Source organism: Sturnira hondurensis, unplaced genomic scaffold (genome assembly GCF_014824575.4).
Source record: "Sturnira hondurensis isolate 20B ecotype Veracruz unplaced genomic scaffold, ASM1482457v3 Scaffold0020642, whole genome shotgun sequence".
Classification (NCBI taxonomy): Eukaryota; Metazoa; Chordata; class Mammalia; order Chiroptera; family Phyllostomidae; genus Sturnira; species Sturnira hondurensis.
The window spans coordinates 5571328-5597099 of NW_028093273.1; the positions used below are offsets into that span (position 1 = coordinate 5571328).

The 25772-nt window shown below is 38.8% G+C and overlaps 1 protein-coding gene across 1 annotated transcript in view; it reads right to left on the reverse strand.

Annotated features, from left to right (window-relative positions):
• RORB (RAR related orphan receptor B) overlaps positions 1-24101 on the reverse strand; it is a 194376-nt gene extending 170275 nt beyond the window's left edge. The window contains exon 1 of the mRNA XM_037030320.1: positions 23830-24101. Coding sequence (XP_036886215.1) covers positions 23830-23836 — 7 coding nt within the window. The 5' untranslated portion in view covers positions 23837-24101. The remainder of the gene's footprint in view (positions 1-23829) is intronic.
• Between the last annotated feature and the right edge of the window lie 1671 nt (positions 24102-25772).

Here is a 25772-nt window from a genome sequence, read left to right on the forward strand (position 1 = left end):
TTTCTTTCTTTCTTTCTTTCTTTCTTTCTTTCTTTCTTTCTTTCTTTCTTTCTTTTTTCTTTCTTTCTTTCTTTCTTGTTAATAGTGACTTTCAGTGATGCCCCTATATATCAAAACATTTCCTTCCATTCTTTAGTTAATTATCTGGGTACAGTGAAAAGCCAAACAATGACTTCAGCTTACAGGTTGTTCCTTGTGAAGAATAACTTCCACAGATTTTGATTTATGCTATGCCTCTTTTTTGTAACCAGTTTAAAGAACTGAATATCAATACCACCCTCCTGGGAAACAAGTCACAGACAATGCACTGCATTACATGATTCATCTGAGCAAAATCAAAGGATGAGTTTTGGTAAGTGCCAAACCCTCTGCTGTGTTACCAGTTCATGATCAGGACTTGGGTTAATAATGTGAATTCAATTTTCTGGGCTTTATTTGAACTGTGTACTGATAATTCAGAAAATAATGTTATAAAATCACCATCTAGATAATTTTGATATTTCATGGGATGAAGGATTTTATCTTCTATTTTTCTAATGCTTGTGAAATTTTGATATTGGTTACTTTGGACCTAAAAATGCTTGATCTCAATTATTACATTAATGATGTATCAAGTAATGGGCATTTTCAACGTGCTCAGTGGAAATCAGTAAGTTCAGCACAATGCAACATCTTTGATTCTCCAAAGATGATCAATATCTTATTAGAGCTAAAAATGTAAAACTGAAATTAAAAACATGTTGCTAAAATTCAGCAACCATAGGTATTCTCTGAAAAGAAAGCTACCTGTCCTTCCATTTATCCATTCACTCATCCATCTTTGTTGAAAAAAAGTTCTTAAGTGATTGCTCAATACATTTTTATCGACTGTATCAGTAGAATGACCACAGAAAACAAAAACCAAACAGGAATATAACCAAGGTCTGTTGCAACCAGGAGGTAACACACAAGGATCATATTTATAAAGACAGGAGTAGTGTACAATGTTGCTTTACCAGTCCTCATAATTTCATAGTCAACCATCCGAAGGGGGGTTCACTTCTTCCATAGTATCACAGTTAGCAAAACAAGGTGTGGGTCCGTTTCCTGGGTGCTTTTATTCCAAAGGTACCCATGTGGCAGGTACTGTCAATATATTTAGTTTATTAGGCAATTGGGTGCTGACGTTTCCTACCAGCCAGTCATTTAGTATGGAGATATTGAATTTTTAAAAAATTTTCTGTGAAAATGTTTTCTAAAGCTTCTGAAAAAGCTCAGTTTTGTGTGTGCTTGGATTTTTTGGTCAGATTTTACAATCTGAACTTAATTTTGTACAGCAGAGTAAATTACATCCCCCTATACCCCTGATTTATCCAACTAAAGGTCATGGGCTAATCCTTTTGGATTATGGTGAAAGAAAAAGAACACTTTAGTTAATTATAGAATGAGTGTGCATGATTTATCATCCCAAGATCTGTTATGGAAAACTTTCAGGGGATTCAGTGTACATGTGGCTGTTTTTTTGCGTGATGCTGTTGTTGTTACAGCTGGATGTCACCATCTGAATCATCTTGAGCCTATGATTAGGCCCCTACACGAAAACATTATTTTGAATAAATCAACTTTCCAGAATAAAAACAAGAAGACCTCCCTGCCTAAGCCCTCTTCCTTCTTTCAGCTTCCAGACCTCTTAAGACTGGTCATTAATGATAGATATAGGAAGCTGAGAAGTTCTCTTGATATATTTTCTTAGCTGGTAGGAAACGTCAGCACCCAATTGCCTAATAAACTAAATATATTGTTAGTTATGTGAAGACCACTGCCTCAATTCAACATCTTGACCTGGTTAATTAATCCATTAAATCACAGAATTTATAATTCTATATAAATTATCTATTATATATGTATATATATACACACACAATTATTTTGTATTCATATCTAACAGACCTAAAATTGTGTGGAGCTATAGATAGTAAATAGACTAAAGGATATGAAAGACTCCAAGGTTAATGATAATGCTCGAGCTTGTTAATCAGACAAGACACAAGGTCAGCATAACCACAGGCAGGTTCATAGTATGCAGAAAAGCAAGTCAGTACTACAAATATGGATGGCATGTTAAATGCAGTGGAACTATTTAAGGCTATCTTTTAAAAGTGCAAACATTACATATGACTGCTATCAGAAAATAATATTACAAATTAAGTAGCTGCTACATTGGACATGTATTGCCTCTTTAACTCTTGTACCTATCCAATGAAGTCCTCTGTTGGACAGGTGAGAAAACTGAGACCCTGAGGGGTAGGAAAATGACCCCAGCTGACTCAGAAAGTAAATAGGGCAGAAAGATACTTAATTTCAAAGCTCAATATTTTCCTTTACCCTCCTTTTTCCTTTTTTAAAATCAGTCTGCCCTCCATTGGCTTACCGTTAGAGCCATCACAAAAGTAATTTGGGCTCTCTGCACTAATAACTTTGTATTTGTGTGGAAAATTGCTTGTGAATGACAATTTATTAGACTTCATGGCTGCAATAGATGAGAAAGAATAAGAATATCGGTGTTCTGGTCTTTCCTCCCACTGATTGCCTGGTTAAGCCTCTTATTTTTTTCCCCCTCCAGCACTGGTACAAAAAAAAAGTCTTTCTTCATCTTCTGTGAAACCCTTAGAGGCAGGCTTTCCACCCTCGCCCCGTCTTTCTACATGATAGCAGGTGGTAAAAAGTGGGCCTTTCGCTGTTGGAGACAGATAAGAACATTATCGTACCTGCCTCTCTGAGGTGTTTTAATGGATACGTAGCTAACAAAGGGTGTGGTGAAACTCTTGGAAATGTCTGTGAAATGTGAGTAAAAAATGATCAACGGGACCAACAGGCACAGCTTGTCGGGCATGTTTTAAATTTGCATTTATGTAACTTTCCTATTTTTGGGCATCCTTGTGAGGGCGCATTTAAGAAATAAAAAGGGAAAATTTATTTTTCCAAAAATGTTTGCTGACCTTCACAGCATAAAAACGAATGAACTCGAGCTTCCGAGACGACAGACTGTCGGGAATTGTAAAGATGATTCGGGCAGCACATTGTTCTGCAGGAGGAGCTTGGGCCTTCCACGAACAGAAACGTCTAAGTCAGCATTTACTTAGAAAATTTCTTTCAAAAGAGTTACAGAGGCAGTCCAGAAGTATCAATATTCCCTGTACAAACTCATATCTTTGTTCTGTTCTCTTGCTCTTGTGCCGTCTCTCTCTTTTTGAATTTCCTATAAAAGCTAAATTAGGTCTCAAGGGTTCCGCACCACTAAGCAAGGATCTCTTCTAGTCCATTGTGATGGAAGTAAATGTACTCAGGAGGGAGATGTACTTAAAGGAAAGGCTAAAGTATCTCCCTTCATTGAATTCCCTGATCTCCCACACAAGCTACCTGCCCTCACTTCTCTAAATACTTCCTGCGTGCAGCACGGGCGCGCACCCGCACTAGCCCTCTGCAAAACTGTGCAGTGGGTATAGGCTATTTACCCGAAATCAGCACGGCCTTTCTGAGCCCGCCCCATTTCAACTCCGTCTCCAAGAGATAGATTTTCGCGCTTTCAGGACCTCGAGGTCTCTCTGTTTATCTCTGGGAAAACATGTTTTGGGGAGAAGATTCGGTAAACTCATTTACTAGGGTGTAACCGATACTGAGGCTAAATTTCTTGGTAATATGTCCTATAGTAGAATTCAAGAACAATTAAGACTCTTTTGATATATGTGAGCTTTACTATACTTCTAATGAATATGGCATTGTTTGGCATATTGTAAGATTATGGGGCTGTGTAGACATTCATTATGATTCTAATAAGTCGGAGACCAGGCATTTTGTGCGGGACAGACCTATTGGATTTTGGAATCACAAAGGACAATCCTGTTTAGGATTTTTGAGTCACACGGCCCTGAATTGGAATCCCTGATACTTTTGGTTTTGGCTAGTTACCAAATCTGCAGAAGCCTCTGTTTCCTTAATAACTAAAATAACTGAGAAACAACCCCGGTTACGATGTATCCAAGTACTATACTTAAAGGTAGGCACCCATGCACTCTGTAAAGTGGAGAGCCTTAGAGACAATCTCATTTGGAAAAGAGGAAGTGAGATCACAGAGGTGATTTTTCAAGGGTATTCAGTCAGGGGCAGCGAAATGTCTCCTGATTTAAAATCTACAACTCTTTCCACTGAATGCCCAGAAGATATGTCTTTTGTGAAGCAGCAAATTATCATTGTGTTGGATACTGCTTGTACTTGGGTGTGAGCCACACGCACTCCAATTAAGACAGGTTGTCTCAGGGCCAGGTGTAGTGTATGGTCATTGGTGGCAATTTTTCAAAATGCACATTTATAATAGAAAGACATGCTTTTAAGTGATTTTGAATAATCAGCCTCTCATTCCAGATGTTTTATTGATGGTGCTAAGGAGGGATGTTTAATATTGTGCCTAACTTAAAAAGGGAGATAAACAGATCACTTCCCCGGACCATTCACCCAGCTTGGGATTGGCTAGAGTCAGGGAGGTGTCTGAAGGCCATGTACCCCAGGAAGGGCGTCTGAGATAGACAAGACAGAACAAGAGGGGGAAATAAACTTGCCTCTGGCCATAAACGAGTGATGGGGAGAGGAGGCAGCGCAGCTGGTAAAAACCTGGATTCAAATCCCAACTCCTCCAGGTGCCAGCTGGGTCACCTTGAACGAGTTGCTGTGCCTCTTCATGTTCCATTTCCCTCATGTGTGAAATGTGCATCAAAGCCTATTACTAATTTCAAGGACTTATTTTGGTTATTAAGTGAGGTAATTGATATAAAGTACACAAAACAGTGCTCAGCATATAGTAAGTGATCAGTAAAAATTAGCGATGGTGATTATAATAAATATAGATTAATGCTAGGGGAACAAGAACCTTAAAGCACATTTATATAACACATTTATAGTGTATTTCGCACATCGCCAGTTATCATGTAGTGGCATCAATAAATAAATTTCTTGACTTTTTCTAGACATTGAGCCCTAAAAAGTGAAAGAATGGTTTTGGAATATGCCTGTCATGTTTAAGAATGCTGGGTTAGATTTTTTTTAATTGAAAATGTCCAGTAGAAAATAACTTTTTTTTCCCCACATGTAAGTTCATCAGTGCTTTCAAACATCATGGCTTTCATCTATATAAAATTTTGCATTCAGAAATAGGTTCTGCCTGAGAAAGCAAGTTTTGGACCACTAACAAGGTGCTAATATCTGCACCATAACACTATTTTTCTGCCAACTGACTTGGTTCATACTTAATTAGACCATGAGATGCTGGGCCGAGGATAGTGCAAGTTACATAAGTTTCACAGTTGCGATTGCTGGTGTCAGCACCTTCCGTGGTGGCAGAAAGCACCATCGGACTTATGAGCCCCCCAGTAGGGATCCTAAAGTGAAATGATGAATGAAAGTATTTGTTATAAAATAAAGTAATGGGGCATTTGAGGGATCTTTTTAATCATGCGTGCATTCTGCAGGTGTATATTTGAAAGTAGATTCAGATGAAATTTTTGAGTTTTTCTGATGGAAATAATAATTTTTAGTGGGAAGAAGAGGAAAGATTCAACTATTTTAGATACCTGGTGGGATCTTCAAAATTGTGTGCAAAATATAGGGAAATAAAATATTGGATAGCTCCTATTTAAAAAGCTCCCATTTGAAAGTCGTTTACAGAACAGACTTTCCCAAAGAACAGATCAACCCTCCACAGCTATAAAAAAACCAAAAACAAACAAAACAAAAACAAACAAAACAAAACAAAACAAAACAAAACCTGATGAGTATAATAACACTGCATGAGATGGAATGTGGAGAAACATTGCAATTTTCAGCTGGTAAATGTGTCTCTAAGCTTTTCCAACCAGATCGTGCTGAACAAATGTAAATAAATATAAGAAAATAAAAACAACCAAACTATCATAACAATCTTGAGTTTTTCTCTGTAATTGGGTGCAATGCCATTATCAATCAATGTCTTGAAATCAAGTTGACAGGTACATTAAGAGATATTAAGTGAAAGTGAGGACACTTACTATGAGACAAGTTCAAGGGGAGTTGAGAGATCAGCTAAACCTTTGACTCTGGCAACGCCAAAGCAAGTCTCCAGACCCCCTGTCTGCTTTTTGCTTGACTCCTCTTTTTATCCAGTGACCCCTATATGGTTAAGAAGCAAATTTTACAGAAGGAATAGTCATTTATTTCAGTTTTTCAAAAGTTCAAACACCAGAGCCTCCGCATTGTAATCTCACCGTACTACAACAAAATGTTTAATTTGACATTTCAGCATGTCTCAGTTCTTTCCTCTGTCTAACCAGATCTCTGCTTCCCAAGGAGAACTCTCTGGGAAACCTGTTCTACTTGGAAAATGAAACGCATGTTGTAGATGTTGGTCTGAGACGCCCTGAACCTTAGCTTTTCTGTTTGCATTATAGAGACAACTACACTTTACACTGTGTTGTGACAATAAATATTAAGAACAAAAATAAAGCACTCAGTAAGGATTTAATACCAAGGCACTATGTGAGTGCTTGATACTGCTATCTCATGTAACCCGACCCTTACAATTACAATGACCCCATGATGTAGGCATTTGTCCCTGTTTTACAAACACTTTGAGGCTCAGAGAAGTTAAGTAACTTGCCCCAGGTCACCCACATAGCAATAGAGGCTGGACTGGAACCTGAAAGTTCACTTTAATGCCTGGGATTGTATATAGCCCTCTGTGTATTCAATGACCTGACTCAGGATCTGGCACATACTGAGGGTAGAGTAAAAGTTAGTTTCTTTCCTTACTTATGCTTTGTTTCGTCTGGGGCGATATACACAGAATATATGCCTTACAATTCTGCCACCAAGCTTCTGTTCACTCTGCTCTTCCATCTGAAAGCTTCTTAGGATTCTTTGCTGACAAAATTCCACACAATTTGAAGGTTTAGTTCCTGACTTCCTATCACTGTAACATTGGCCTTACTTCTTAACTCATCTAGACTTTTCCTGTTACAGAGGTCCTTGGGCAATGCCATACTGTGTTGTATTTTAGTTAACAATTCACATCTGTCCTTTAGAAACTGGGGATATCACTTAAGGCAAGTAATAACATTCTGCAATGCTTAAGAACACAGACCTAGGAGGTGGCCTGCCTAGGTCTGAATCCCAGTTTTGCCATTTAGTAGATGTATGACTTTGGACAAGTTACTTAAACTTTCTGTATCTCAGTTTCCTCACCTATCAGAACTTAAACACTACTTTATGACAAAATTTGCTGTGAGGATTAACTGAGTTAACATTTACTAGGAATTAGACCTGAATATAATACATAAGCACTATATATTTATTTTTAATAAATAAATTTTCTCCATTAGATCCCCTGTAACAACTACATTACGCTTAGAGCATACTAGACATGCCAAATATTTGTCGATCAGTTAGTTAATTGGTTATTTTTTGTTACCTTTTCTCATCCACATTTAATTTGAAGTGTCAATGATCTATTATGTGTGGATAAGGTACAGAATTTAGAGTTGGGTCTTCAAAGGTGTCTGACCTCAAGAAGTTCAAACTATAGAGAAGATATATAAGAAGTTACACTTGAGTATTAATTAGTTATTCAATATAAAGACATATATAATAATATCCTGCAGACATGTATAATAATACCCTGCAGATTCATTCAATTAATTGTGGTCAAGCTGCCTAGTACTTGTAGGAATAGATCTCCTTGGCTAATACCTAAGTTCTGTGAGGTTCACCATTCTTATTCTCCTCTATAGTGCATTGTATTACAGCATATTTTAAATATACTACTATCTTCTTTTAAAATTTTTTTAAAGATTTTTATTTATTTATCTTTAGAGGGGAAGGGAAGGAGAGAGGGAGAGAATGTATGGTTGCCTCCCATGCGTCCCCTGCCAGGAACTGGCCTGCAACCCAGGCATGTGCCCTGACTGGGAATCGAACCATGATCCTTCAGTTCACAGGCCCATGCTGAATCCACTGAGCTACACCAGCCAGGGCTACTATCTTCTTAAAGCTTGAATACCTTCACTCGTTTATTCAATGCTTAACGGGTGTTAAATTTTGTGCTAGGTAATGAGAATACTCAGTTCAATAAGACACAGATCCTGTCCTCAGGGACTTGCCAGTCCAGTGCTGAGCTCAGCAAACAACTGCCCACCACAGTGTAGCTTGCCACCTGTTTTTGTAAATGAGGTTTTATTTGAACATAGCCAGAATCAATCACTTACCAAAAGCAGCCATATTGACTGCTTTTGTGCTACAATGTCAAAATTGAGTAGTTGTGAGAGAGACCACATGGGCCATAAAGTCTAAAATATTAGCCCTGGCTGGTGTAGCTCAGTGGATTGAGTGTGGGCCTGTGAACCAGACAATCACAGTTCGATTCCCAGTCAGGGCACATACCTGGGTGGCAGGCCAGTTCCCGGCAGGGGCCAGTTCCCAGCAGGGGATGCACAAGAAGCAACCATACATTGATGTTTCTCTTCCTCTCTCCTTCCCTTCCCCTCTAAAGATAAATAAATAAAATGTTTAGTATTTAAAAAATAAATAAATAAAATATTACTATCTCAGGCTTTAGAGAAAAAGTCCACAGACCCTTGGTTTAGAGGAATGTCTGGAAACACCTCTTTTTTTGTGAAGGTCGTTGTTTTTATATCACTATTAAGGATTCTGAGGTTGGCAGTCATCCAGAACTTCTACAGACCACTGGAACATTAGAAGCTTGGGTGAAATGAACAGTTGGTTATGGGCCAAAGGTTCTCGGGTATCATTGTGCCTAATCATCTCAGAAAAGTTCCTAAAGAGGAGGTTGTCAATCTTGGCTTTTCTTGACTTTGGAACAGTTGTTGCCTAGGTACTCAGTCTATTGTATTTCCTAAGCAATTAGGATACCAGGTTAATATGAACCTGAAAAAAACATGAACTAGGAGGCAGGGGTCCTGAAGGATTCCCCTTCAACCTAGGGCTATTGTAAAATCAGACAATGTAGTACATACTACCTCACTGCAAAGGATGTAATTTCTGAGGCATTTTAGATCACATACTTTACAATAAAACTAAGTCACTCTTTAAATATATTAATGGAATCTAAATCTGAAAATGTTTCGATATCTGTATAATACATTTGAAAAGAAAAAAATAAGCACTTCTGTAACATAAATTTTACAATATATATTTTCTCCTTAAATTCATACTTTCATTTCACACTGCCACCGCACACAATGTTATACTAATGTCAAAATTTTCTATTTGAAAATCTTTTATTAATCACCTGGTTATACTTCTCTGCAACAAAAAATATGAATTTATAGTAAATTTAACATTTTTCCTCTGTGAACATGAGTTCTGAGCATTAACATTTCTTCTGGGTTGACTTATTATTATCATTATCACTAAATCACAATTGATATGAATTAAACAAATATATTACAGATTCTATTACTCAGCCATAAAATGAAAGAAACCTTACACCTTGCAACAGCATGGATGGACCTGGAGACATACTAACTGAAATGAGCTAGTCAAAGAAAGACAAGTACCATCTGATTTCACTCATATGTGTACTGTAGTGAACAAAATAAACCAACAAACAAAATATAAACAGACTCATAGATAACAACAGGGGCAAAAATCAGCACCGGTTTTGAAACACTGACTTAGGGGTATGAGTGGCCACGAATGACCACCACCTGAGCAATGAACATTATATTTGAATTCTTCATTGCTAAGACCAACAGATTTCCAAAAGTCTTAGGGGCAAATTAGATTCCTCATCTACCATAGACCATAGAGTCTTAAGTTTTCCACAACTCCATTAGTAGGAGTCAGTGCATCCTCCAGATTCTTTTGTTTTGAGAACTGAGCGTGTCTGTGTTGGTGTTTGACATCCTAGGGGTTGCAAAGCCCCACAGTGTTGTCAGGGGAGATATATGCTCTAGTTCAACCAAGGTGAAATGAAAGCACATTGACTAATTTCTCTATCCGAGTACCCCATCCTTATCTTTTCTTCAAAATTTGAAGCAGTGTATTTCTCAAATTAATATAAGCCATCAGAGGAAAAAGGGGGATAATATTAAGCTACTCTTAATAAGAAATTAATAAGGGAGAATCCTTCTTTTTCCAATAATGGAGAACATTTTTAAAAGTACGTATTATTATTATCACTGGTATTTTCATTATTTTTTGCGATTTACAGCATAGAGCTTCCAAGGAGATTAGACTCTGAGCTCTTTAGAGAATGGGACGGAATCATATTGATCCTGTATCTTTAACACTGAGGGTAGTGCCTGGTGCATAATAGGTCCTTGATGTTTGGTAATGAATGAGCTGGTAAATATTAAATAAGTTAATTTTATCAACGAGCCATTCAACTTTCAACCTTAACCCTATTATCATACTAGCTGACCTCAGGCAAATGGATGAGCTAAAAAACAATGAGTTGTAGAAAAAGTCTTACTAATGTGCAGGAGTATTGACTCGGATTCTTAGGGCTAATCTACAGAGGATGTACGGGAAATGTTGAAAACACAGAAATGGCAATGAATAAGAACACAATTACCTGATATCTTAATATCCCAAGATAATTTTTAACATTTTTGTATGTTTCCTTCACTTTCATTTTTGTGCATTTTCTATACTTTAGGTCACAAAATATTTACAGTTTTGTATTCAAACTTTTTTTATTAGTCTTTAGGTTCAGTGAGGTCAGGGATTTTTCTTTCTCACCATTTTATTGCTAGGACCTAAAACGCATTGCCAGGTTCGTATAAACACTCAACACTAGTGACGTATATTAAATACATGGTGAATACATGGTGGTCGAACAGTGAGCACCTACTAAGTCAAAGTCTGCCATAATGATCATTACAACAAAGTTTCCCTATATCGCTGTAAACGTATCATTACAACAAAGTTTCCCTATATCGCTGTAAACGTTACAATGAGGCTACGATGTCTTTAGGTATAGTCTTTTGCTCTTGCAGTTTACTTCCTGTGGAAAGATTGCCAGAGGGTGAATTCCTGGGCCAAAGGGTATGGCCATTTTTAAGGGTGTAGGCTCAATGATTGTTTTAAATTAACACCCACTATACAATATTGGGGTGTGCAATTCATCACACCACTCTGTACTTCGAGAGGTGAAGATGCCACTCATGTTTTAATTTCTTCAATAAGTGAAATCAGGTTCTTCCTGTTGTTCAATTGTTTACTAGCCATTTGTATTTCCTCTTTTTATAAAACAATCATTCATGTTTGGGGGGATGATTTTTAACACATGGAGACTGCATTTTTAAACTCTTTAAAAAACACTCTTTATAGGTTGGGGCTTCCTTTGGCTTCCAGGGCGCATTCGAATTCCTATGTATCCTGCACATCTCACAAGATCGCCGGTGTGGTGTCTCCAGCAGCTCACTGGGAACTCTAGAGTGCTAAACACAGACAAGGTATTATTATTAATTTTACCTGCTATCACCTTTTGTAAAAAGATGGGATTGCAGCTGTCAGCTCCTTTCAGGTTTAGTGGGTTTCTTTTTACAATGTTTTCAGAATTTTCCTTCAGAGCAGCCACAGTACAAAGACAGACAGAATTAATGAATACGAAGAAATATGCTGTAATTTCTAAAACACAGAGCAAGCAAAGAAGGTATTTTACATGAAGCGAAACAAAGAGAATCACCTGAGATAAGCTTAGAGTTTTTTTCATTGTGATATTAGTAAACATACTAGATAGCTGAGTATAAGATGGAGACAGTCCAATGCAGTTTCTGATGCAGTCCGTTTTCTTTCTAATAGTATCTGTGGTCAAATTTAGTTGAGTTGTGGGAGTCAGGACCATTATATAATAAGATCAATTTGCGTGCTGGAGAATAAATGATGGGGTGGGTTGCTGTTTCCAGCTATGTTTGTATAGCACAGCTTACACTGAAGAGGACTGAAAAATCAATAGCAGTGAGCTAATAAATGTGCTTTTAAAGAAATGTGAATGGACTTAATTTGAAAGCATAAAAATTAACCATATACATGATAGGGTGATCTAAGGAATATTATGTTTCAGCCAAAAGGCAAAATACAATAAACTGCAATATTGTTAAGGAGGAGCAGAACTCGGCATTTATTTAGAACTAATGTCAAACTTCTGTTTTTTTTCTTTATATTGCTAGGCATCTTTTTAATGTCATCAAGGTTATTTCTTTCATAAAATACTTTTGCTTGTACAAACACAGTATTGGATAGGATGATAATAAGCCTTTGATAAGATGGTGTGCTGCTGAGATATTCAATTCTAATCAGGCAAAATTAAACCCAGGTAGGCAGAGGGTGGTATGCTAGTTTTTTTAACCCATTCTTTTGCTTGAAGTGCTTATGGCCAAGGATGGGTAATCCTTTCCTTGACAAATGTAAAAACCACATGAGTGAACTGATAAACAGAGAGACAAATTAGTAGTTTAACATTATAAACTAAAGGGCAAGTTGTTTATTGAATGAAGAGTTATGCCACATTGAGACAGCAGCAGTCTTTGCAGCTACTTATTGTAAAATTGTTTCCTTCCTTAAAGTTGATGCAGACAAATTCGGATCTTAGTGGAGGAAAGCTGTATAAATATACAATTTTACTAGAGACTTGAAAATCTCTGTAAAAGAAGACATATTTGAGTTTATGAAATAATATTTTGGAATCTTCAAGGGGACAATTATGGTAACAAAAATGTTACTGTATATATTTTGACTTTGTTATTATTTTTACTGAATAATTTCTATGTAGAATGTATAGACATTCTATAATGTTTATTTTAATTTTTTCTGAGATTGGTAAATGTCAATACCATTATTTTATGGGTGAAAACTATGGAGAAGTATGTTTTGCTCAAGGAGATCATGTGATTGAAGAAAAGTGGTTTCATTATAATATTATTTGTTCTTTGGCCGAAACATACAAGAGAGTTTTGATAAAAAGTTTCCTTCCGAGGACCAATACTTGTCAAATGATAATGAAGGTTGCATGTGGACTTAGCAAGTATTAATGTCATGACTGATTAAGTGATGTCTGCTTTGGGTGCAAGGGTGATAAAAACTAGTGTAGCTGAAGAGAGACAGCATAGTGTAATAAAAATAGAACTGGGCTCAGGGTCGGGAGACCTTGATTGAAGACAAATTCTGTTCTCCACTTCTTGTAACAAATAATTTTGGGCAAGCCATCTATTTTTCTCATTTAGGAAAAAAGAGATGAAAACATTGGACACTTAAGAAATTTGAATGAAACAAAAATTAGCTAAGAAATTCCTTAGCATATTTCTAAGAAACCACCTTTGTTGTGTTTGAGACTGTTATCTAAGAAGGCATCATCTGTTATGCATCATAAGTCCTCAATAAAAAGATTTATTAAACCTGACCAACTATCAAAGGTGTCACCTACAACTTTGCCATATATTATCTTTTATTTTTTGGTCATTGTAAAATGATAAAAAGTGTCCCTCTTTGACTATAAATCAGCACGCATGTCAATCATGTTAGATAACCTTTCCAAAATAATTGCTGAAATTTCAATGGAAAGAAATTCAGATCAACTTATTCCATTACTGAAGAACACTTTCTAAAACCAATAGAATAAACTTGAATTTATTGTGATGGGAGTGGCAGTCAGACTGACATTTAGAAATATCAGTAAACAAGATAAAACAAAAACACAACTGGAAGGTATTAATGCTACCTTATTAGCATACTGTTGATGTTTTTGAGCTGTCCTTGGAAAAATATTCCCAAAGCCCCATTCTTTTGTACTTATTTTTTTAATCATAAGAATGAAAATATATATCCAAGGGTGAGGGTGTTTAGAATCAAGACTTTTAAAAAGTAGCATTGAAAAGTAAAAAAATACACAGAATATTTGTCTGTTTGTTTTCAATTTAATTTTAGAGCAAACTGATGAATAGGTTAGGATCCTGAATATTTCTAAATAAATTTATCTGAAATATTTTGTTTCTGTAAAAAACAAAACAAATGATTGCCATGAAACACCGCACCTTAATGATATGCTGTGTTTTTCTGAACAAATGTTACTGTATTCAACCAGACTGTATGACATTTGCTCATATTCAAAAACTGTGGAAATTTGGAACAAGGTTTCTTCTTTCTTTTTTTTTAAGAAAAGTGTTTAATTCCTTCACTATGTGCCAGACACAACTTATGTAGAAGTTAATAGAAAATTTCCTATATAGTAATTTTATTATTTGACCAGCCAATTATACATTAGAAACAACATATCTAAGTTCTTTAAACTTGTGTTATTGTTTGATTCTGGAATTTAGAAGCCAGCAGCTGTCGGATGATAAAATAATACTTGAATGTTCATCCTGTCTCAAGCTATAATGTGAATTTTTTATTTGAGAAATTTAGAATATGAGTTTTCACATCAATCATTTGGAACCTGTATGAAGCACTTTTGAGAACCATGTCTTGCACAGGTGAAATTCAACATATTGCAAGTGCAGTTTGATGAGTAATTAGCTTTAACTATTTTGATCACACCATTTAGGCAAATAAAATAGCACTATTCTGAATTGTATATTCTTAGAATTAATTACAGGCAACAATATTTACTAAGCAGTAGGCATATTTTCTTAAAAACTGGAGTAAAAGTCTAGACTTATATTACACACAGTATTTCAAACAAAACTGCTCTTCTCTAAAGGTTAAATCTACATTTACTACTCAGAACAGTGCACTGGCCCAGGCACGGCATGAAGTGGGTATAGGAGTCCACTGTCCTATAACATATGAGCACCAGAAGAATTACTCTAAGAGGTGATGGAAAGCCAGAAAACCAGTTGCCTCATTAAATAACTGCTCAATCCAACCTTTCACATTTTTAGAAAAGCCTCAAGAAATGGGGTCATTCAGTCACTTCTTAAATTCTTCCATTTCCAAGAAATAATCAAATCAAGTACAATAGCCATTTAATTATTAGGATGTGTTACAACAGAAGAGCACTCTTCCTTGGTCTAATAAACTCTAATTAATAATCAATATTTAAAAATGTATTTATTTTTCAAGATGAAAATACATGACTTAGTGATCTTGCTTACCATGTAGTAATTTGAAGGTGAGGTTCATACTAATGCAGAGGGTTATAAGCAAGAGTAACAATTTGGCTGCCTGGATGTCTCAAGTGGTGACACTTTTGTGAATTCTCCCCAGTCCAGGGTCTGGTTTTCAGCTTTGTAGGTTCGGAAACTTGATCTTGGCAGTGTTTCAGAGTGGACTAGTCCTCAGTATGTGGATTCAAGTTAACTAAGCTCACAAGGACTAACATATAAAACTGGAATGCCAAATTATCATTTCAAAATGAAGATCCTAATTGTGAAGTATAGTGGTTATTTTTTTTTCAGCCCGATTGGGGATTTACCCATAAATAATGCTGGGATGAACATGGCCAACAGTTGCTCCTTACACTCACATTTCTGTTACTGTCTAGCAGTCCAAGATTTTCTTTCTTTAATTATGCTTAAGAGAGAGAAGAGCTCAAAAGTCTGTAACACCATTAGGTGTAGGATTTATTAGTTAATTTTCATAGTTCAAGCTTATATCCAAGTTCTTGGAATGTAAGAGTTTGAAGAGCATTACCGTGGCCCTCAGACACTGCCGACACACCCTGTCACTTCAATGGATTTTATTCTCCCTGGTATCTAGTAATCTAAGATTCTCTCCAGAGCAGATATCACCATTTTCAGGTAATGCCTTAAATGTTAAAGAACATGAAACTCAATATATACCGGCCATTTCCTTATTTTTCAAAACTAGGAATTTCTTTTATAAAAACAAATGTATGGGGATATTATAAAGTGTTTTCCAATGTATTTTTCTGGTGATCCTTTTAACATTTTTTATGTTACTCTCTTCCCCACACCAGCATTTGTCTCCTTCAGTACATTTTCTTTTTGTAATTTAATTATTACTTTAGAGGTTTTTTAAAAGTTGTGGCTTTAAAATCATTTTACTAATCAAAGCTTTATTTAAGAACAATACTACTACTTTCTCTACACCAGAATATGCTCTCCGGAATGGCTTTATGTCAATAAACAAACTTTCACAGAGTACCAACTATAAAAGGCAATTGAGGAATGCAACAAAGTATGGTTTAAACAACCTCATTTATGATGAACAAATCAACCAAAAGATGGGCCTCTACTTATCTGTAGAGGCCCATCTTAGGTATCACTTCCCTAAGAAGAGAGAAGCCATTCTGTGAGGGCCATTCTGTCCTGCTGAGGGCGCCCCTCTCTACTTGTTCTGCTCTTGCTTTGATCAGAGAGGAGTCTCTCCAGTTAATCGGTGCACTATCAACCTGAGCATCATTAGGGCCCAGTACTGGGCCTGGCTTTGAGTGCTTAAATAAATAAATCATGAATAAATAAATGTGAATTGCATACATGTCTGTTTGGATATATATATAGGTGTAAGAGAAGAAATCTTGGACTTTGTCCCTTTTTGAATTAAAACTGAAAAGTAGAAACATTTGTGAAGATGATCTTATTTTTATATTCAAGAAGATATTTTAATTTGGGATCCTAGAAATCAGTTGACTGGTGAATTTGACAAAGTTTTCAGAAGAAGGAGAATCAAATTTGGTTCTAAGTAAGGAGAAAAATTTGTACTTGAAAATATTTTTCATAAACTAGTTAGAAAACTAAAGTTAAAAGTTATTCTACAATTTTTTTTGCAGTACCAATACTCATTTATTTCATGCCAAGGAATGCTTATAAATGCCAAGGACTTTTTAGAAAAGCTTTTGATGTTCTGTGTTAAAAATAATTATGTGCCCAAATCAGAGAGCACCTTTTGCACTTCTAATTTGAAATTAAGAGAGTATGTCTATCTGCAATTGTCATCTGATAACATAATTCTAATGGAATTCATGTAAAAAGGAGGATGCTTAAAAGTTTTAAAAAATATGATTCAAAATTGACTTATTGCAATATGCTTTGGAAAAAAGCTTTGCTATGAGATAAAACATTTTTTTAAGCATCCCAAATCTTTTGTATGTGCCATGATGCCAGGATATTGGATTTATATGAGTACAAAGTAATAAGTAGGCTAGTCACAAAAGACATAATGCAGTAAACTAGATTAATTTGCTTATGCCTGTGATTTCTGTGAATTAAAGAAATATAATTCACAGAAATGATATGATACCTTATGACCACATGATATGATAACTAATCATACAAAAAATGTCATTAACAAATACCCTATCTGGTAAAGTAATTTACAAAGTCAGCATACACGACCAGTTAATAAAATATTTACTAAGCGGAGGTGAACACATTTAAGTCAAAACAAATTACTTTAGGCTCATGTTTTAGCAAAAGGTGACATTCATTTGGCCTTCATAAGAACATGCTTAAGCCAAGAATATCCCAATTTCATTTTAAAACAAAATTTATAATGTAATTATCATAAAGTTATGTTTTCTTTCCCATATTTACAAGTAGCCACTAACCAAGACAAATATATCTTACACTAAGTATAAAATATTATACCTTTTGTGTTATTTTAAAATGTTTTGGATGCTTACCAGGCAAGATGTTAATATGTTAAATAGCACTTTAACTCCTGATAAAAGCACTAATAAAATTGTACTTATTATGGAGACAACAAATCCAGGACTTAAAATTTATTCATGGCCCCACAGCTATATTTTAAAAGACAAACAGAGCAAGCCAAAAATTCTAAGAAAAATGCAATGCATAATAATTGTGTGACACTATGATCACAATATTGCCTTTCATAAGAATCCACCCCCACCCCCGATGCCATTAGTTAACCACATGGTTATTATATTTACGTTGATCCACTATAAATGCCGTTATAACACCTGTGGTTTCCCTCATTAAGAAGTGAATGGATGGGGTCAGGGGTTGAAAGGGCAGCATATGCGCTATGAAAGAAGTAGTTAACATGGCCTATTATATTGGTGCACTGGTACATCTCATTTCCATTCATCAGATGATTAGTTCAATCAATATTTATTCCTCTATGCTCCCTTTGTCTTGTGCTACAAAGGAGACATCAAATTCATGGCATAAGCCTTGTTATCTATGAATTCGTTGCTTAATTTGGGAGGGAATATTTTATTTATTTGGCAGACCTGAATTCTTTGATTTCTTTTCTCTCTAATTATCATTAGGTGGTATAATGGTATTTTGTGTAGATTATTTAAAAATAGATGCTATTAATAGTTTCTTTTAAAATGAAGCTCAAGGACCACACGTATTCATTTTTTTCTTCTTGAATGCTCTGGAAAGTTGCTTGGGTTTCTCTAAATACGTTTGAATTTGGAAGTCTGGATTGTGAAAGGGAAGATAAGAATGATTTCCTCTCTCAAATATTCTTCTTGTCTGAGTGGGTGGTTATAGGCACATACATATACATACTGTGTATCAGTGTATATCAACAGACGCCTCCAAAGATTGCTATTATCTGCTAGAGATTCTGTTAAGTCAGAGATTCTGTTCAAAGTAAGACAAATATTTGCAAGAAGCTGTAATGGGAAGATGACCACAAAATTATAGGAATAATACTTTATGTGTAAAGTGCTCATTTTATCAAAGGTCATCATTCATTACGTTAGAAAAAGACATTTTATTTGTTTATTTAATTTCTTTCTTTTAGATAAGAATGAGTGAAACAGTAAAACTACATGTAGAATAAAAAACATATTAATTATTAAGCACAATGTCCATTTCTAACATTTATTTTTCTGTATATTTTAACATAACAATAAAATAATTTGTTAATGTCAGAAACATTAAATTAATGACAATATAATTTAAAGCCATATTCTTTGTTTTATAGGATAAATACAGAAATGATTTAGTCTTAAGAAATTGTCTTCATAATATTGAAATGATAAAAAATATATCTTAAGCCACCTTAATCACTAATAACTTTAGCACTAATAACACACACTCTTAACCTTTGATTTGCTTCAGTCTGTACAGAATTTGATGGTCTTAACGTTCACATTATTTCTCCTATTTCCTCATATAATTAATTACCTGTAAGGCTTGGATTTCACTAATGCACAGTGGTATTGATGTTATCGTTCACGATTTTAAACCTCACTTTATTTACAAATTTGCGGAACACCAGCAGGCCCACACATACAGAATTTTTAAACTTACTAATTTGCTATTATAATTTTTAACCCTGCATTAGTCAAATGCTATGAGATATACTTTAAATTAGGAGCATATCATTATTTCAGTGAAAAAATCTAGTTAATGTGTTATGAGTCCCACTTTTATTTTGTATCGAAAGTACAAAAACTACACAACATTCCTTGTATTCCTAAAAAAATACAAGTTTACATAATGTGAAATAATAGCTGAAAAAAGCTTTACTTGCATTTTTATCCAGAAAAACTTCCTATATTGAACCATTCACAAACCTTGATGATAATTCTTTTAGATGAAAAGTCGGTATTACTACACAGTTCGAATATCATTTTCATGAAGACTGACCCTGAAAGTTTGTATTATCTTGGTGCTATAAAACCCTCGGTGATGTAAAATTAGGTCTCATGACTCTGGACCACTTAAATTTAAAATACAATGTATACAAATACACACCTGGATGATCGCTTTTAAGGCTCTTAGTTGTTTAGTATATAACAAACTGTTATCAAAGTAAATGTTAACATTTGTTACTTGATTAAGAGTATACAATAAATGTATTACTTATGTTAAAATAAAAGCTAACATAAACCACTTTCATAATGATGCAAGAAACCATCTTTTAAGGGTTTTCTAATGAGCAAAAGCTAGCCTGTTGTTGATGGAAAATCTATGAAGTTTTAAGTGGATGCTAACAAAGGTGTTTTAATCTTTTATTCTTCATGTTTATGAGCTTGCTGCTCTAAATTTCTTCCTTTATATTTCTTCCTTTAAGTCATCTTGGTTTCCTAGTTCCTGATTTTCTGAAAACACAGGAAAGTGAAAAGGCTCGGTGGCTGCAATACGTTTTCCACGAGCCCAGGGTGTCTTGCACTTCAGCGTTGTGATGTGTCCTGTCACAAATTCACCCACGATGTTGGGGAAGGGAAAGGAGAGCGTCCCAAGAAGGAAGAAAATATTTTATTTTTGTGGCTGTCTATTTTCAATGATACTTAAAATATAGCTTTAGGATTGGATTTTTCTTTAAACTGTTTGCATGTTTACTTTTCTTGGAATAAAGACAGCTTACCGATAATTACTTAATGAACTATTATTAACAGATTACCGGCAGAGGTATCCTTCCAACAAGGTTTTTTAATTGTGGGAGGTGGAATGTTGGTTATAAATATGAAATTAAAATTTGTGCAGGAAATTAAGATTGAGAACTTGTTTAAGGGATCCAAAGGCCTGGCCTGCAAGACATTCAAAGCTCCAGATTTCTGGAGGGCTGCTGTATCTCTGAAAGCAAGCAATATTTTCCCCCCTAAAGTTAGTAATTAATAAAAAATAACTACCTGAAAATAACGTATGAAAACTGGGCTTTAGAAAAGCCAAGCCCCATTCTGGTTTACAGCAAGCATAAAACCAGATTTCTAATCCGCAGAGACACAATCACCTATTGATTGCACGACATCTGTGCCCCTGTTTTGGGAAGCAGGGTTTTCTGCAGAGGCAGGGCTGAAAACCCGACCGTTTCGGTGCCCCTGTGAGATCCACAGCTGACCCGACTCTCAGGAAGAAGTCTTGAAACCCACACCTTGGCTTAGTTGTTTCTCACCCATGAATGGACCCAATTACAAGTTCCTCCTGTCTTTAGAAGTTATATTCAATAATGCAATCTACGAAGAAGGGTGCACAGAACTAATGTGGTACCTTCTATCACACAAAGGGTGAAATGGTTTTTGTGCCACCAAATACAATCTCCTCCGCCTCAGGCCAGCCCCGAGTAAGCCACTGCGTCCGACCAGGACTCAGTTCTGATGTGGAGCAGGACAATGACCTCAAAGACCAGAGCCCCTTAACCCCTTTCTCACCCCAGAGCTTCCCTGAGGATAAAATCTCTTAAATACGCTAGACCTGGTGGAGGTGGGGGTGGGGATGTATTTGCTGGATTGGTCCCAAGGGGGGCCGCTCAATCCTGGACCAAGTTTGCGACTCCCTGCCTGAACAGAACGGTTGCCAACTACAGACAGCGGAGCCAAGCCGAGGCACTGACTGGGGATGGGGGCTCTCTGAGCGTGGGGTCGCGCGCGCCTGCGTGCGTGTGTAGTCTAGCGGGGAAATGAAGTGGGCACACTGTAGAGATGAACTCGAAAATCGCCTTCCTCCTCCCAGGACAGGCTGCTTAGCAGCCCAGGCACAAGAGAAAGCTGATTCGTTTCTACTCTCACTTCTCAAGTTCACATTCAAGTTCAACCCCTGATTCCCACAAGACCTCTGAATAGCCTGGCTCTTTTCTCAACTCATCCTTAAAGAGCAACCCCTGATATCGCTGGAGGGCAAGGTCTGTAGCAAATGCGCAGCAATGGCAGAGGAGAGACAGTAGGGGGTCAAAGAAGGAGAGACCGGGAGAACGAGAGAAAGACCCCACCACCTTTCAAGCTTGGTTTTACTCTAGCGCGTTCCACTAGGCCGCCTGACAGCCGCCTTAAGTTGGAACTTGAAGGGAAGCCTGGCAAGGGTGGTGCCCTCTAGAACGCAGATGTGGGCTTAGATTGGTTTCTCTTAGCAGGAGGCGAGAGCCTGACTTTCAATCCTTCGAGCTTCTCGAGTCCGGAAAGAAAGAACGTGTGGGACCCAGACTATCGCTGGCAAACTTCTCCTTCAGGAGCAGTGCGATCCAGCTACATCCACTCCTGTCAGGCCCTTTTCTGTTTTCTACAATTTAAGGGGAGAGTGAGTGGCTTTTATTCCCCAGGTCCTAGGGCCCAGTCAGAGCTGAGGTGCTGCCTGGTTTTGGACCTTCTGAACATAAAAACCCAGCATAAGAGGAGTGTTGGAAGGAAAGAAGTAATGCAGGGGGGAACTAGCAGTCCCAGACCCGAGAAGAGGAAACCTAAAGGAGAGGGGATGGTGGTGAGATGGGACAGAAAAAAAGAAAAGAAAAGAAAATAACCCAAAACTTGGTTTCCGGAAGAATTTGGATAGTGGAACATGTGACCAAGCTCCCAACTGGGATACTAAACTGGAAAGCGCACTCACTCATAGGGGCCCCTATTCCCAGTGCGGGGCCGGGGGGCGGGGGTCAGTCAAGACCATTCCACCAGGACGTCCCAGTTCCATATCTTCAGCTCCCTCCCGCCCACCCACCCAGCCTCTCCGTTCCCCCCTCTACTTTTCTTTCTTGCCAGGGCTCAGCTGGCTAACCCATTCTCTGCCTCAAGCGTCCGGGTCCTGGGCTCACCGCCTGCGGAGCAGGGAGAGCATGCCCACCGCACCCTCGGTGCTCTCCTAGAGAGGCACGGGGGGAGTTGGTGGCAGGTGAACACAGTGAAAACGATTAGTGTTTATAGCCTAACTCTCCCAAGATCTTCCTGCCTAATCCACCTGTCGCGGGGGCAGGGATGTAAGAAGGTCTGCAGTTGTCCCTTCCCAACTTTTCTGTTGCCAGGACCAGGTGGGTCGCGCGAAGTGGGTAGGATATTACCCTACTCTCCACAGAACCGCAGAGTGGCCAGGCAGAAAAACTGGGGGGGGGGGGCGTGGAGTGGGGTGAGGTTGTGCCCAGAGGCTTGCACAGATCCCCATGGCGTGTGGGCACCCGGCTTGCTCTCCAAGAGAAGAGTGAAGTTGTGGCCCAGTGGAAAGTAAGGGAGAGCGGGTCCGGACACTCCGCTCAGAAAACCTGAAAGTCCCAGCAACACAGGGGAGGGAACAAACAAAGCAACTTCCTAAAGCCGGCCAGGTCAGCTGCTCCAGCAGCCCAGAGTGCAAAAGGAGCCGGTGTCTGGTCTCCGTACTCTGAGCGACACCCAACAGCTACCACCTTGCCCAGGGGTCCCGGCAGCCGCCGTCACCGCGGGGGGTCTTGGCACCGGCTCTGCAGAAGCACCGCCCACCGCAGCAGCCCTTTGACAAAAGAGCCTTCCCACGGCTGGTAGTGCAAGTTGTCCTATTCTCTGGAACTTTCTCTGTACAACTTTTTCGGGTGGGCGCTCGTCCCTGGTCTGCGCGGGCTCGGGCACGGAGACTTGGCCTGGGCGCAGCGCCGGCGCGACAGACGCGCGCAGCGGACGATCCGGAATTCGCGTTCTGCTCCACGACACCGCCCCTCTGCCTACCTCTCCCACGAAGGGACGCGTCAACCTGCCGGGATGCAGGTTGGTGGGCCTTGTAATCTGCAGAGTGTGTGACCGCACGCTCCCGCCCCACCTCCCTCTGGTGCGCCCAGCAAGTCCAACCCCGGCAGGCAACCACCACGCGCCGGCAGCTTCCCGCTGCTTCTGCTGAGAGACATCCCTTTCCCGGCTCCCCCTCCATCCCGTATACGCTTCCGCACCCGAAAGCCACCAGCAGAAGGGTTCAGTGCAACTCAAGGACTAGGAAGAAGCAACTAGCGTAGCTCCTTTCTCCAGAAAGCACCCCCAGAACTCCCAAGAGGCCATAAACGCCTCCCTACAACTTTCCACGCCCAGGCCATTTGTAGCCCACCTGCGAACACGAAGTAGAAAGCTGCGCCCCGCCAACCTCTTCCCCTTCGTCTGGGTGCGCTCCCCTCCCCCAGATCTCCCTGTGGCTGGAGTTGGCCGGACCCTTGGAGCCTTGGTGCCCGTGGAGCCTCTGTGCCCGCGGGCTCGCTTACCTCGCATGGTGTGGCCGCTCTCCTGTTCCACGTAGTCATGAAGCTGCTCCCAGCCCAAACCCTGGAGAACCCAAAAATCCCGCTCAGCACGAGTGAAGAAGGTGGTCGGCGAAGAGCTGCTCTGCTGAGGAAACCATCCCTTTAGGCAGACGCCGTGGCCGGAGGGTGACGTTTGCCGCCGCCGCCGCTGCTATGTTAACAGTTTTGATGATGGTAGTGATGACTGTTTTGATGGTTGTTTGGTTGTTTGTTTGTTTTCAGGAAGGGTGAAAAAAAATGTGCTGGCTGGCTGGTGCCTGGGTTTTGCTTTGCTTTTGTTTTTCTTTCTCCCCAATGGGCTTGCTTTTTAAAAATGCCACGGCCTCCGGCTCAGAAGATTTCTTTTGTGATCACTTGGACTGAGGAGGAGGAAAAAGGGCAGCAGCAGCAGGAGGAGTTGGTGGTGGTTTTGTTAGTTACAAAGAAGAGGGAGAAGGAGCAAGGGGGAAAAAAGAGGAATTGGAAAGAAAAGAAAGGCGGCGTGGATGGCAGAGCATGTGCGTTTTCACATGACATCTGTGCCTGTTAGTGGATCCACAATATGAATTTTCACTGCTCAGTTACAGGGAGGAAGGGAGCGAGAGAGAAAGAGAGGAGAGAGATGGAAAGAGAGAGCCGAGAAGGGGCTTATACGCGGGGGCGGGTTTGGCCGGGACTTCCAGGCCCCGCCTCCTGTCAGCGCCACTACCAATCAGCGCCCGGTAGCGCTTGGAAGGGTTGGGACTGCGGGGGAGGGGACCAGATCCGAGGCTAGAGGCTGGGGTTAGGGACACTCGAGCCGAAGACGACCAGGGCTGCAAATGGGTATTTGAGACTGTCCTAACTATGTAGGGGTCGGGAAGGACCGACAGAGAGAGTCGGGAAGATGTGCAGGTGACATTTACTGACGACTCAAGGAGTGAGGAGAGGACCCTGACCCATCAGTCCTGCAGAGGCGAGAGGCGCGGGGCTCTCCGGGTCCCAAGTCGCGTGCCTCTTTGGCAAAGCCTGTGGGCCCCGGAGAATTACTTTTGAATTTATGGTAGCGCTCTGCTGAGTCCTTTTTCGGTGAACTCCTTTAGTCTGGCGGGACTTTCCCTGGGCAGGACGCTTCAGTTTTAGTGGCAGAAAAATACAAATCAACTTCCGTCACTTTGAACTCATCCAAAATGCAGTCCCATGCCAAGTACCAGTCTGCTTCCTTTAAACTCATTTTTTCAGATGCTTCCTGCTTCCAAACCTAAAAACGAACAATAGCAAAAACACTGTCATCCCTTCTGCTTTTAAAGATTATTTAAACATGTTTAATGCTTTCCTTTGTCAAAGAAATAGATATTTATTAGCACTTGAAGAATCTCCTGGCGTTGGGATCCATCACTCACAATAGTAGCCCCATTGGCAGTGTGGCTACCTTGGTTATTAGGCAGAGGGCTGAGGCCAGAACGTGTGCGTGGTGCTGCTTATTTGATCGGGGTGCAAGGGGAAGGAGGGACTGTTCATTTCAGTTGCTCCGAAGACATGTACCAATTTAGAGGAGATTGGCAACTAAATATAGGTAAAGTTATTTGTATTCTTTAGGTGAAAATTGTTTCCTATGGCCATTTATTTGTATTTTGATAAAAATCCAATGCATAGTTCTAAACTGTTTCCTTTGCAGGTTTTCCCCTCTCAAAACAAACATATCATACAGATGATCATATCTTCTTTCAACAGTTGGACACTAAATACATTGGTTAATTGGTCACCTTAAAAGACAGGTAAAAATATTTGCCTCATGGACTCAGTGTTAAGGAATTGAGGCTTCTACTAATTAATGTGCATTCTGGCAGAGCAGGCCAAAATGGTATCATCATTTAGGTATCCAAGTAATTTTTTACTGTTATATATTCATATTATGTCATGTAACACAAAATGTAGTGTAGAAT